The 15,329-nt window shown below is 40.1% G+C and overlaps 1 protein-coding gene across 2 annotated transcripts in view; it reads left to right on the top strand.

The window, feature by feature from the left end:
- The window catches only part of zftraf1 (zinc finger TRAF-type containing 1), a 139,674-nt gene that overhangs the window by 44,940 nt on the left and 79,405 nt on the right, over nt 1-15,329 (top strand). For both annotated transcript variants that reach the window (XM_072576482.1, XM_072576481.1), the window contains exon 2: nt 8,843-9,081. In XM_072576482.1, the coding sequence (XP_072432583.1) occupies nt 8,843-9,081 (239 nt within the window). The remainder of the gene's footprint in view (nt 1-8,842; nt 9,082-15,329) is intronic.

The following is a 15,329-nucleotide window of genomic DNA, read 5'->3' as shown; positions in this document are numbered from 1 at the left end:
TTGGATGCATCATCATGATTAAATTCTTTACTTTTGGCAGCAGGCATGCGCCAAGTTACTGAAATTTTTAATTGCATTTCTACTCCCAGCTACCTTTCTCATCGGGTTGGCTGGTGCCAGCATTTGGTTTCAAAGTTTAATGCCACAAACCGGTTTCCTTCCCATAATATGAATGGTGTAATGAAAGACCTCATCCAAAGTAGGCTAAAGAACTTGATTCAATTGCCTCATCTTTTGGAAGATTTCTTGAAGCTCATTTGATGGAGCAATGCAAGTTTCTCTCAATCATCATAAGAAACCACTGATTTAATTGAGAGTTTGGCTGTCTGTCGAGTGCTGCAATGTTCTCTCTTTAGCAATAAAGCAGTTTGTTATCTGGGTTTTACTCTTCTCTTATCAACAAGATGTTAACATTTCTGCCTTCATGTCCACCCAGTTTTTGTTGGCAACATTCCGTGTTGTTGCATTTGGCAGCGAAAGATACCTTTTTTGAGGAAAACCACCACCAAAGGACTAACCTGAAAAATCTGCCTTAATCACTACCCTACTTCTCAAGATCAAATTGATGTATCACCTCATGAAGGTATTCTCTTATTCATTACTTTGAACTGAAACATGATGTACGTGGATCGCAGATGAGAGCTAGTAAGTTCTACCACAACACATCACCGTGCAAATGAAGAGGCATTTCTGGAAACTATTACCAAGGAAGAATTAATATTGGTTCCCCACAACCCTAAACAAATATTAAATACTTCCTTCTTCCTTGTCCTCTGCTGCAATGACTATCCGTCAGTGTCTTTGCAAATACTAGTAGAAATATTGGGTGGATGCATACTTGACTAGTTTTTACTGAAGTGGTTTGTTGAACCCTGAGAAAAAAGTGTTGCTTCTACAAATGTGTTATTTGCTGGACATTCCCCAATGTACACTCAGAATTAAGAAATTAGTTTTCTGGATTGTCCAACACTTGAAAACTTGCAACTCAGATGCCTGAAGACTTGTTGGTTCCAGCCAGAGGAAATGTTATATGAAACAGAGAAAGCTCAAGATTCTATTTCCTCCTGTTTTTTGTGAAGCTTTCACAATGCTAGTAGATCGCTGAACTTCATCTCCTCCTGTCATTCACCTATTGTGTCACCTCCATGTTTTTACATTTTATCTTGAATATACCTTCTCTTTACTGGCAGCCCCATCTCCACCTTCATTGCAGATGATCGTACAATTTATCTCTATACTGTATTTTGTTTATTTCCACAATCTTCACTGACCCCTTATGTAGTGGTCTATGATATCCTTTCTTGTTACCAGACACATCTGTTCTTAGCATCCGAAATTTCTTTAATATCCAGTTTTCTTTATTTGTGCACTAGATATTCTGTTTTATTATACCTTTTTAAATAAAGCAAGGATCTTCTGGCCTTTGAAACTAATTTTTTAAATTGTAGAAATTTTGCTACCACAAATCATTTGGTGAACTTTATTGCCATGCTTTTTGTTAGCATTTCTGGCCTTTTGCTGCATACCTTTCCCTGTAGTCACTGCCTATGCTGTAAGGGAACTCCAAGTTAACAATGTACATTTCAATGTACAGGTAGCTTAGTTAACTCCTTTTATCCTTTCGGCAGTCTGGAATTTGCTGCCTGTGTTGGCAGTGGAGGCAAAGGGCCTAAACTCTTTTTTTTAAAAAGTACCTGGATCTGCACCTTAAGTACTGAAAGCTGCAAGGCTGTGGGCTGGATGCAGGAAAATGGGATTATGAAGGGCATCTGGTGTATTTGGGTTGGCATGAGCAAGATGGGCTGAATGACCCCCTTCTGTTCAGTATCGTTTCAATGATTCTATCTTGAAGAACAAAACTGCTCTGAGCTTTCAGCAAAACAAATAGAGATGATTACATTGCATCTGTACTAGAATCCTTTGGATCTGCCAAGCAAACTGCTTTGGTGAAAGGAGTTCAGATTCCATTTCTCCTTTTCACGCAAAACATTTGTCAGCTCTGGAGAGTTTAGATTGGTCCTGTTTGAAGCCCCCTCACCAGAGGAAAATCTTGTTTCTCTGACCCCATAGCTCAGCAAATAATCAGTCAGATTAAATCCTTCAAAGTCCCAGGATGAATTTGTGATATGTGGGGTATCTCTCCAGTTCTTACAATCTCTCTGCCAAATGGTTTTGAATAGCGGAAGCTTGTCTTCATGTCATGAACAGTTTTTCCCAGATCTTGAATAGAAGAGGATTAACTTGGGCACTTGTAGAATATTTTGTCTCCAGGTTTATGAAGGAAACCTTGAAAGTGGAATTATTCATCTTGCAGCGATCTACTAATAGGTTTGAATTTTGTTGAGCAAGTATTGAACCTATGTTTTCTTCAGGTCAGGCAGCGTCTAAGGAGCAGGAGAATCGCCCATTACTGATGTCCATTCTTGCTTATGCCTGAAACATCAATTTTCCTGCTCCCCGGATGCTGCCTGACCTGCTGTGCTTGTCCAGTGCCACACTTTGTGATTCTGATCTCCATCTGCAGTCCTCACTTGCACCTATATTTTCTTGCAATCTGAAATCTCTCTCACTGAAGGGCATTACTTTTATTAGTGAAGAATCTTCACACACGATCCTGTCTTTGCGGACATCTACCTTGCCCTTCTGCTAACCAATAGGATGGTCGCCATAATTCAAATTTTAAACGTTGACACTTTTTTTTTATGTGACCTGAATCCTGCCTAAACAGAGCTTTACAAATCTAATGTGCTTCACCTCTTTAAAGTGTCCCTGGTCTGGTTGGGACCAAGAACTGATGCGTGGGAAGGCTTTGCAAATTGGACAGCAACCTGAACTGTTCCCAATGAGCACTGCTGTCTTTGGTTCATTAGTTAGTCCTTCTTTTATGCAGGGTTTTGTGCATTCAGATTCTTCAAATCACTTTAGTCACACCACAGCTGTTACTCATGTAGTAATTACCTTTATATTTAGGGCAAAATATTCTTGCCATAAGGTACTGTATTTTTCAGCATTACCCAACTATAGGTATAGAACTCCTGTACTAATCTTTAGTTATTTGCTGAAAGGTGTTTTTTAAAAAAAAATTGGGTGCAGGCCCTCATTAAATTGTAAGGTCTCTGGTAATTTGTCAAAATTGCTGATGCAGCTAGCATTATTACCCAATGTCAGAGGGCAAAGAATGTGTATACAAATGCACCTATATTGCTGTTCTCTGAGGCAGTAGTTTAACTCCAAGTGCATATTAATGCATGTTTATTGTGTGCATGGAGCTGAATTAAAAAGCATATGGAAATCTATATCTATAGAAAATTCATTATTTCAGCAATGTTAATGTAGTTATTCAAATTAGTTTGACACAGGATGACTAAGAGTTTTAGTAACAGGCTCAAATTCCATCAGCAAGAGGCATTGTCCCTTTCATTGAGCTGCTGTGCTCTCAGAAAAGCACATGTTTCTGGTTACTGGGGAGTGATCTGAGTGGTGCTTCTGTCTGTTAACTATTGATGACAATTTTTTATTTTGCTAATATTATTAAATTCCTTCAGTTTCATTTACAAAATGTCACTGGATTGTGAAATGTTTTAATGTTTTAAGCTGGAACCTAGCATTTGATGGAACAGAATTGTCCTAACTACTAGTCTTGAGCAATTTCTAACCATCTTGTCAGGTTTTCTTATAGGCATCCAAAGTCAACTAACTGCTTTCTTCCTCATTCATCTATTTTTCATAAACTTCAGGATAGGCCTGTGGGTGATGACAACTCTGATAAACTTCCAAGAATGTTACAATCTCTGAAAACTTGCAAAAATCTTCCTGATTCCACTGCTGCACTACACTAGTTGATGTAAGATCAATTCTCTTATTCTCCAGTCAGCAACATCTTCGTCTTTCAGTAACATCAGTTCTGAAATATTATCTTGCAAGCATGTCATTGTGAAAAGCTTTGGTATAGCTTTTGACTCATTTCAAATAAACTTAAGAGTTGAAATATCTACATCAGAAAATGGAACTGAAACCAATTCAAGAAAATGTTTTGACCATTTTGAGATTTCTTTTTCAATCACAACCCTTCAATGAGCTTTTGTTGTCTGCCATCAAAAGATAGCAACAGACAGACATTGGGCATGCCACAACCACCTCCATTTTTTCATGACGTGACATTTTGTAGACCCAGTAACTTCATTTGCTGCCTATCAGAGCCTTGATCTTTGGAGTTTCTTTACAACTAAATTTGAATTCAAGCAAAAATTCTTAGAGGGAATTTGATAAGTAAAAGAACAACCTTTTGATCCTTGGACTCATCTGATAGAAGAGAAACTGATTAACATAGGGTAGTTTAATTGGAGAGCAGGTGTCATTCTAATTGCATTTGCCATATCCTCATAGGCACAATGGACCTATGCTACATCATTGACTCTGTGGCTCCATTCTCCGTTTTCATGTTTTGCTGTGGAGTCAAAAAGGGTGGTGCTGGAAAAGCACTTCAGGTCAGGCAGCATCTGAGGAGCAAGAGAGTCAATGTTTTGGGCAACAGCACTTCATCAGGAGGGCTGTGAACAGCAACTCTCCTGCTCAGATGCTGCCTGACATGCTTTGCTTTTCCAGCAACACCCTTTTCAACTCTGACTTCACCAGCATCTGCAGTCCTCACTTTCTCCATGTTTTGCTGTGGAACCCAGCTTAAGCAGGCATTGAAGATTTTAATATCTCAGCACCTGTCCATGTTTTCTGGAACAAAGGATTTTGTTATTTTTGCACGGCTGCAGTATTTGAACACAAGGTTTCCTATTGATAGAGGAACTCCTGACCTTCAGTTTTGCTGACTGACAATCTGGATCAAGGTTGTTTGTTCTGCCTTAACAGGTTTGATGTAGGCCTTGGTTGGGTGGGTTTATGCCTGCGCTTTTTGCATTCACTGCATTTACAGTGGATCTGTGGCAGCCTTCTTCTAAGACCGTTTACACCATTGTGGTCATCTGTGTTATTGCAGGTGTACTTATGAAATCGTGAGCCATGCACTATTTTTAGGTACGGGTACATAATCCTTTATCTGAAATGCTGGGTTTTAGAATCCTGGGTGGTTTTTTCGGAATTCAGAATTGTTCGGATTTCAGAATAAATGACATCTTCACAGTGAAATAAAAATTATTACCTAACAGCAGACACATTGTGTGAATACTATGAGTGCTGAGACACAATTGATGCATGCCAGTACTGGGCCACGCCACTACATCATATCTGAGTGACGTGGTTTGAGTGAGTGTAGAGTTGGGTCCCCTGTTCACGTGCCAAAATGACCGTCCCCAAAAAGATTTTGGAGCTTTTTGGATTTTGGAATTTTGGATAAAGGATTGTGTAACTGTACAGTGTTCTAGTTCCCAATAACTCATTAAGAAAAATTCTTTACATCTTGCCTCTAGATTTTTTTTTGTGTATAGTTTTGAATTTACAACCTTTTGGTTATTGATCCATTCAGGAAATCTTTTTACCTTTGTTCCAAAGGAAGTAGGCCTAGCATTCAAACTTCTGAAATGGAGATTCTTTAACTCCATTAAATCTGCACCTTTTCAATTATATTGTCGGGTCAGATAAAATCCATTTTATGGAGATCCATTGTTATTGAGAAGGAAAAGAAATTGAATGCTCCAAAACACACTGCTGTGGTTCCAGGCTTACTTTACAAGTGAGGACAGGTGCCCATCTGGTTTATTCATCTTCAGCCACTGCTTGGAATTTTGCTATTAAAAGCGTCGTCTGACAATCTAGGACTCCAGAGGTGTAATTCAAGCATTCCTGTTATCTAGGTGGCACTTGAAGAACTTTTGGAAATTACTTAGGTCTTGAAGAAATGTCTGAAACTGAAAGCCATTCCAATGAAGATTTATTTTTACCTTCTTCAGTCAAAAGCCTTTTTTTGGGTGTGTCTTTGATTAAATGCCTGCCTCTAAGAACAGGAAAATATTGAGGTACGAGGAACTTAACTTGAAAACCTTATCAATGAACATTTACCATCTTGCCTTTCTACCAGGAAGAAAAAATAAAACTAATCTAAAGGTGCTAAGAGTTAATTAAACGTTGCAGTTTAAACAAGATTTTCTTTGTACCAAATTGCTCCAGTTCCCAGAGTGTTTGCAATATACAGTCACTTTTTTTAAGACTAGAAAAGTTAAGCCTTTTATTCTCTGAAATAACATTATACATTTGAGATTGACCTTTTTAACTTTCTACACGTACAAATTCAGGATGATTACTTTTCCCCTTAAAGTGATATCTTATTTTCTTTCTTGAAGTTGTTCAAGACAGTCTTCTGTCTTTGTGTGATGTACAAGACAAGTCTGTACAAAAGCTTTGAATTTGTGTTCTTGAAAAATGCTGTCTGCTTTGGACTTTGGCTAGGTTGGATTCCTGGATCTGTTGAACTAGAAGTCGTCATGAATGTTGAACATTCCTGTCTTTTATTTATGGATATAATCTTGTCATCCATATTGTTCTATAATGGTAGAATGAGAAGAGCTTGATTTTTAGGACTATATGGCAAGATCAATCTCCCTAAAATGTTTGCTAATTGAACCATTAAAGTTGTCAATTGGAATGGAGGCCACTTTCTAGAACTAGCTTATGGAAGTCTCTGACTATATAGTTTAGGCTAACTCTTAACTTCTGGAGGCCACAACAGTATAATGGCTCCTTTTAAACCTCTAATCTCATTTGTCTTAAAACATGGATCGGTTCAATGAATGTTCATTTCTTGGTAGCTCCTCCATATTGTCTTGTGCGTCTTTCTGATTACTTCTAGAACTTCTTGGGATGCATGTAGATCAGAGCAAAATTCCAAAGAGCCTATCACTAACGTCCCCTCCACCATCATAAAATCAAACTCTTGATTCAGCTCTGTAGACATCTTAAGAGCTTTCTGTAAATCTTGACTTATTTGTTGCACTCTTCATTGGCAATGCAACTGGTGACTCATGCACAGGCTACTACAAGATAAAAACTTCCTTATGCTATCTGCTGCAGGCACATAACCACAGGAGATGAATTTAAGTCCATGAAGTATTCACATTGAAGGTATTAACACCATTAGTTAATAAGATCATCTCAAATATCTTCCAAAAGGAGGAGTCATTTTGAGCCTTGAGACCTGTTTTGATTTACCACAGATTCATCACTTTCATTTCCTAAGTGTTAAAGTACATTCCTAAAATACATGGAGAATAAATGAATGAGGAAGAAAGATGATTAACTACCTTCGTTTGCTGTGATCTTGCCTATTTTTTTTGAATGTATGTTATCCTCCACATATCTCATATATACCCACTTATCCCGCTGTTTCTAGCTCTCATTTGGAGTGTTTTGACATTTTACTAAATGTTGACAAAATTGTTTTCCTTTGCTGTGTAAGCGTTACCTACCCTGCAGGCTGCCTCCATCGATAAAAGAACCGCGGACCGGTGTGTGGCCACGGCTCTTATACAGCTTAGGAGTGGGGAAAGATCATATGGCCCTTGAGAGACTTCAGTGAGGTTAGAACTCATGGAGGGAAACCATCCAGGTAATTTCCCCTATTGGATGATGGGACTGTCCTGAGGTATGTGGAGGATAAGAAAGGGAGACAGAGAAGGTAGGTAATCTTGCTGTACCCAGATTTCCTTGTAAATTCCCATAAAATATCTATAGTGATATGTCTGATAAAATTACTTTCTGTCCCTGATTGATAAAACTATTGGACAATCTGGATAGTGCCAGTGGACCAGATGGCACAGTGCATAGTCATAAGAGTGCTCCCATGCACCCTCTGTCTAACCCTTTGAATGGTTTCAGCCAAAGACTTCCTTTTGATTAAAATTCATTTGTGTCATGTCTGCCAAAGGTGTTACTTAAATGTGAAAGAGCGAATTCCAACTTTAAGCTTTCTTTACCAGCATGTGGGCTTTGCTGCCTGGCTTTGTGAACATCTCTTGAAATCTCAAAAATGTCACTTTGCTCAGATGACACAAAATCTGTGTTGGGGAATCTGTCTGGAATTTGCTTTTCAGTTAAATCTTAGCTGTACACTCAAGTTAACCACAAAGTGTTTCTGATGTATTGGGGTATTGGCATAGCATCCAGTGATGAGAGTTTCCACTGTTCTTTCCAATAAACCTTCCCTGCAAATGTGAAATTACTTGGGCAAAGTATTGTCACTGGCTGCTGCAATCTGTTGGTTCTGTGGCAGCTTATGGTTCTACGAATCAAGGTACATCTGCTGTTTTGTTTCTCTTCCTCCCACTCCAGCGCCCAGAGATTCTTGACAGTGTTACCAATTCCCACTGAATAAGTTAGGGAAAGGTAGGTGTAGTATGTATTAAGAAGCCTATCTTCTGTCCTCCAAGACCTGACTTTTTGCCTGGCTGAAGAAAGGTGGAGGTGAAGGCCTCTTCTATTTCCAGGGGCTGTTGAGGACTTTTACAACAGTTAAATACTGTGTCTGTCTCCATCCAATTCCCCAACTGACAAGGTTGAAGTAACTCTCCCCATTTTCAATAAAAACAAAATACTCATTTTACAATCTACCGTGAAGGGACTACTAGGACAGTAAGTATAGCAAGCAGAAGTTGCTGGCTTGATGACCAATGGTTTGAATTTGGATTTAGGTGGGTTGGGGCATTGCAGGAGGCTGGAGTGTTCTGCATTGTGCCTGAATAGTTCCAAACCTGAACTTGAATTCCTCATGCTGTCAAGTGGATGCAAAATGAGAAATATTCAGTTTCCCAGCACTGCCCTCCTTCCTGTTCAAAAAAAATCAAAGACTTGCTGCAGTGTCCAACTTGGTATAAATGTAAGTTTTCTTTCCGCCCGGCAGTGCACGAATGGTCACTTGATGTGTGCAGGCTGTTTCATTCACCTGCTGGCTGATGCCAGGCTGAAGGAGGAACAGGCCACCTGCCCGAACTGCCGCTGTGAGATCAGCAAGAGCCTGTGCTGCAGGAACCTGGCCGTGGAAAAGGCGGTGAGTGAACTTCCCAGCGAGTGCGGCTTCTGCCTGAAGCAGTTCCCACGCTCCATTCTCGAGAGACACCAGAAGGAGGACTGCCAGGACAGGTAATGCACTTAAACCAGGCAGTTTATTAACCAGATCATGGCCCTCATTGATCCTGATTTTTATTTATTATGCATAGGGTACAAGGGAACTGCAGGAACTCTACTTTAGAGTGGCAGGGATGTCTTGACATGCACAAGCACTTTTTTTTGGGCAATGTAAAACAAAAGTCTATCATAGCCATATGGCACTGCCAACTTGTCTCTTCCTCCATTATCTTATGTGCACTGCCCAATAATAAATGACAAGTTCTAATACTAGATAGACCAAAAACCAGCCCCTCATACCCATAAAAATGTTGAAATGAGTCTGAAGAGCATAGAACAGCAGCTTTCTGTTATCCATGTGTTACTTATCCTCCTTTTTTAAAAGACAAGCCTTTTCTATATAAATTAGAATAGTAGAATTTTACAGTACAGAAGGAGGCCAATCGACTCTTCATGTCTGTACCAGCTCCCAAAACATCTACCCAGAAAGTCCCGTTTTCCAGCCCTATCTCTAGCCCTCTAAATTCATCCCTTTCAGCTCAGATATCCAGCTCTCTTTCGAAACTTCTACGCCTTCATTCTCCTAGCAGTGGCACTAACAATTGAGGTAAAGAAGTTCCTTCTCCTGTCACTCCTAGCTCTCTTGCTAACTGTCTTGAAATTGTGACTCCCTCTTACTGGCATACCAACTTGAGACAGAATATCCTACTTGGCCCTGTCAAAATTACTGATTTCTTCACTGGTAATTTTCATGATATATTCTTGTGAATATATCTGGTGTCATGTAGCTAAACGATCCATTGTCCTTGCTGTCCACCCTCTAAAGCTGATGTTGAGTGTGTTGGGCAGCAGTTTAGTCACAAAATTAGCAGGAAGCATTCTTGCAGGACAATTTTATAAGGTTCTTTTCATTAATACTGTCTTAGGAGTTGACAAATAATGCCAGTTGTTCGAAACAACGCATTTTAGCCTTTGCCGTCATTTATTTTGAGCAAGACTAGTTTCATAGGTTAATTTTACTTCGCTAATTTGGTCATTTTTTTCAATGTATGTTTAGAGCATAGCCAGGTATTTCTGGAGCCATCTCACTTCAAAGCACCTTCTGCCCTGAAATTGAAAGCCCCACATTTTGGGGGAACAGGCCCTGTGCAAAGTATTGATTCTTTCACATGGTACGCTGCTTTATTTTGAAGGAAAGCAATTACCCTGGAGATCTGCCAGAGAGCAGAGACTATTCAAGTGTTTAAGAATTGATTAAGAGTCTTGAACATTCTTTGTTCTCTAACCTGTATCAATGCTTATCTCTAGCAATGTGCTACAAATGCACAGATGTGTCCTAAAGTCTTCACCATTTTTTTCTTCTTGGATAAGTGCCTTGTTTTTTAATATAGGAATCTGCAAATCTATTTGGCAAACTGTGTTTTGAGCTAATTTCTGATGCAATAGCTACTTTCCAACCAGAGCTTCTTGTAAACAAACAAATCCCTGACCAATCAGGACTGGCATGTTTTCTGAGGTTACACACAAGAGTGGGGAAAGGAAATAAAATGAAGAATCCCAACAACAGTTTTATCTCCTGTCTTCCAGTCTTGTATTTTGATCTTGCTGAACCAAGTCTCATAGTATGTAATAGGAAACTTTATCACTTAAGCATTCAATCGGTTTAACTCTTAATCGAAAGCAAAAACTCAGAGTAAGGGTAATTCTGTAGGCTATCCTTAGTTTTTTTTTCCTACCACTGACAGCAAATATGGATGTTATGAACATATTTTTGCCATTCAATTCTCAACTCTACTTTCCAAGATAGTATTCAGAGGAAGCCTTACAGTTCACCATTGCACCATAGACCCCAGTAACTGCATTAAAGTATGATATGGCAAATTATTTTTCATGGTTTTCCTTCAATTGGTGACTCTTTTGTGCCAGGCCTTGTATTTTCTCTTGAATTTGTGCTGTTGCAGACATTTCAAGATTTGTCTTGAACCTTGGATCCTTCCTTGTGATTGGCACTGCATCTTTCTGATGCTGCCTTTCAAGGATAGCACTGGAAGTTTCCACCTTTGGTTGAGCTGTTTGTTTGCATGACTTAAAAGCAAGAGATCCTTTACTACTGTTCAAAAAGCAGCTGGTTCATTTCGTGTCCCACCCAACTTTGTTCCTTCACCAGCGCCACTATGAGTTTTTAATTCAACTTGTCTGGTTCAAGGCTATTCTGATACAAAAAAAGGCTAACTAAAGTTTTCTAGTCTGGATTTTCTCCTGTTTCCATAAGGTTGTTGTCTTCAAGTTAGAATGTTCTGAGGGCATGGATTTCTCGTGGGAGCACAAAAGGAACTAGAGGGCATAGGTTTAGAGTGGGGGGTGGGGTGGAAGATATAAAAGAGACCTCAGGGGCAACTTTTTCATGCAGAGGGTGGTGCGTGTATGAATGAAGTGCCAGACGAAGTGGTGGAGGCTGGTACAATTGCAACATTTAAAAGGCGTCTGGATGGGTATATGAATAGGAAGGGTTTGGAGGGATATGGGCCGGGTGCTGGCAGGTGGGACTATGACTCTATGACTGACAAATGGAACAACACCGTATTGATGGATATGTCAGAATCTGAGCTTGGATGTCTGGATTTTGAGGTGAGGGAGAAATGATCGAAGGCTTCTGGTCCCAAGCCACTGCTAGGAAGTATATGCATAAATGAGCATTTTGGGTATATTCTGCCTTGATATTATCTATCTTTTGGCCATTCAAATTCTTGTCCAAGGAATGATACTTGCAAGACAAACTGATCTGTTTACCAAGAGAGAAAGTTCACAAAAATATAAGTACTTTGTGCAGCACTAGTCAAAATGAATGTTAAATCTAAAGGACTGGCAACATTTCTGTTCCCACAGTATGAATCAGCTCACTTAGCCATCAATGTTACATCCCCAAATGCTGATTTGACCTTGATTTTGGTTTGGAAAGATTTGGAGAGAGATTCCTATTGCTAGATGTAGGAACATAGGAATTGCTGGATTGCGTCACCTTTTTCACCTTTTATTACCCTAATAGTTACATGACACATTGAAAATAAAACTGGTCACTAACTTACAGGAGTATGGGTACCAAGAGAGTACAACAGAGGGATACCAAGGGGCAAAGAATATTGGGAGTGTCAGATTGCACGAGGGTAGAAAATGGTAAGGGATTATAGGGTCATAGAGAGTCTGAATTATTGTTATGGTGAACATGCATGCATTGAGAGAGATAAATACATGGCTTGAAAGTGCAGATAGCCATGTGGAAATATACTGAGGTGATAGCAGAGACTTGACTCCAAAAAGAAGAGGACAAGACATAAATATTCCTGGATACATTGTATTCATGTAATCGGGAGGCATGGAAGTCTTAAGTATTTTAGAGTAGAGATCCCAAAGGGAACAAAATCAGAATCTATTTGGCTAGAGCTGAGGAGCAAATAAATGTGCAACTGCGCTGCTTGGTGTAATCTACAGGCCACCAATAAGTGGGAGAGATGGAGAGAAATAAATTTGCAATTAAATTAGGGCAATAGTTATGGAGTTTTTGTAATGGGTAACTTTAACTCTCTGAATATATACCTTGGGCAGTGATAATGTAAAGTGCAGAGAGGGGTAAGCATATACAGTTTGCAGTATTCAGAAGAATTTTCTGCATCAATGTTTCCAGTTCTTGAGGATCTGCCTTTTGGAATGAGGTGGGCTTAGTGGATCAGGTGTTAGGGAACATTTTTGGGACTGAGATTCCAATCATAAGGCTTAGATTGGCTGTGGAGGAAGGCGTGTAGCTGTCCAGAGTAAGAATAGTTAACTGTGGAGCTGCAGAAAATGGGCGAGATACTAAATGAGTATTTTGCATCAGTATTTACTGTGGAAAAGGACATGCAAGATATAGACTGCAGGGAAATAGATGGTGGCATCTTGCTAAATGTCCAGATTACAGAGGAGGAAGTGCTGGATGTCTTGAAATGGGTAAAGGTGAATAAATCCCCAGGGCCTGATCAGGTGTACCCGAGAACTCTGTGGGAAGCTAGAGAAGTGATTGTTGGGCCTTTTGCTGAGATACTTGTATCATCGGTAGTTACAGCTAAGGTGCCAGAAGACTGAAGGTTGGCTAATGTGGTGCCACTGTTTAAGAAGGGCGGTAAGGACAAGCCAGGGAACTATAGACCAGTGAGCCTGACCTCGGTGGTGGGCAAGTTGTTGGAGGGATTCCTGAGGGACAGGATGTACATGTATTTGGAAAGGTAAGGACTGATTAGGGATAGTCAACATGGCTTTGTGCTTGGGAAATCATGTCTCACAAACTTGATTGAGATTTTTGAAGAAGTAACAAAGAGGATTGATGAGGGCAGAGTGGTAGATGTGAGCTATATGGACTTCAGTAAGGTGTTCGACAAGGTTCCCCATGGGAGACTGGTAGCCAGGTTAGATCTCATTGAATACAGGGAGAACCTGCCATTTGGATACAGAACTGGCTCAAAGGTTTAGAAGACAGAGGGTGGTGGTGGAGGGTTGTTTTTCAGACTGGAGGCCTGTGACCAGTGGAGTGCCACAAGGATCAGTGCTGGGCCCTCTACTTTTTTTCATTTACATAAATGATTTGGATGCGAGCATAAGAGGTACAGTTAGTAAGTTTGCAGATGACACCAAAATTGGAGGTGTAGTGGACAGCAAAGAGGGTTACCTCAGATTACAACAGGATCTGGACCAGATGGGCCAATGGGCTGAGAAGTGGCAGATGGAATTTAATTCAGATAAATGTGAGGTGCTGCATTTTGGGAAAGCAAATCTTAGCAGGACTTATACACTTAATGGTAAGGTCCTAGTGAGTGTTGCTGAACAGTGACACCTTGGAATGCAGGTTCACAGCTCCTTGAAAGTGGAGTCGCAGGTAGATAGGATAGTGAAGAAGGCGTTTGGTATGCTTTCCTTTATTGGTCAGAGTATTGAGTACAGGAGTCGGGAGGTCATGATGCAGCTGTCAGGACATTGGTTAGGCCACTGTTGGAATATTGTGTGCAGTTCTGGTCTTCTTCCTAACGGAAAGATGTTGTGAAACTTGAAAGGGTTCAGAAAAGATTTACAAGGGTGTTGCCAGGTTTGGAGGATCTGAGCTACAGGGAAAGGCTGAACAGGCTGGGGTTGTTTTCCCTGGAGCTTCGGAGGCTGAGGGGTGACCTTATGGAGGTTTACATAATTGAGGGGCATGGATAGGGTAAATAGGCAAAGTCTTTTCCCTGGGGTCAGGGAGTCCAGAACTAGAGGGCATAGGTTTAGGGTGAGAGGGGAAAGATATAAAAGAGACCTAAGGGGCAAATGTCCCACACAAAGGGTGGTACATGTATGGAATGAGCTGCCAGAGGAAGTGGTGGAGGCTGGTACAATTGCAACATTTAAGAGGCATTTCGATGGGTATATGAATAGGAAGGGTTTGGAGGGATATGGGCTGGGTGCTGGCAGGTGGGTCTAGATTGGGTTGGGATATCTGGTTGGCATGGAAGGGTTGGACCAAAGGGTCTGTTTCCATGCTGTACATCTGTATGGCTCGATGAACTGTGGGAAAGCCAACTTCTGTGAGGTAGGGCAAGAAGGAATCTTGTCTAAATGAATTAAAATCAAGATCAGGCAAAACTGCAAGTGAATGATAGGCTACCTTTAAATAGAATTGAAGTACAGTCAAGATATATTTTCATAAAAGGGAAAGTTAGGGCAAATATATGCAGAGCTCCCTGGGTGACAATAGTATTGGATGAAGCAGAAAAATTGTGTTTAGGAATGCTATCAGGTGGAAAATAGAGACTGAATATAGAAGCTTCAGAAATTGGATGATAAGCAAATAACACAATCAAAGGAAGTGTATGAGCATCAATTGCCCACTAGTTAAAGAAAATCCAAATCCCTATCATAGGCATATAATTAGTAAAAGGCTGGTAATGGGAAGTAGGGACAATTATGGACCAAAAGTTGGATTTATGTATATTGGCAGGGGCTAAGGCTTTTATGTTGTCTCTGTTTCATACTTAAGGTATGAAATGAATGTTTTGCATTTGTCTTTACCAAGGACGAGTTGTTGCACAGGTAATGGTGAAAGAGGAACTAATCCATACATTTGAAGCATATGAAAGTGTTTAGTTAATGTAGAGGCATGTGATAAGAGTGTATCATATTGATTTTGGAATTTGGATCTTTTAAAAATAGCAACAGATGGATTTCAGTTAGTCCTATGAAGGTTTATTTTTAAGAAAAGG

The sequence above is a fragment of the Chiloscyllium punctatum genome, chromosome 8, assembly GCF_047496795.1.
Source record: "Chiloscyllium punctatum isolate Juve2018m chromosome 8, sChiPun1.3, whole genome shotgun sequence".
NCBI lineage: Eukaryota > Metazoa > Chordata > Chondrichthyes > Orectolobiformes > Hemiscylliidae > Chiloscyllium > Chiloscyllium punctatum.
This window is presented reverse-complemented; position numbering and strand designations above follow the sequence as displayed.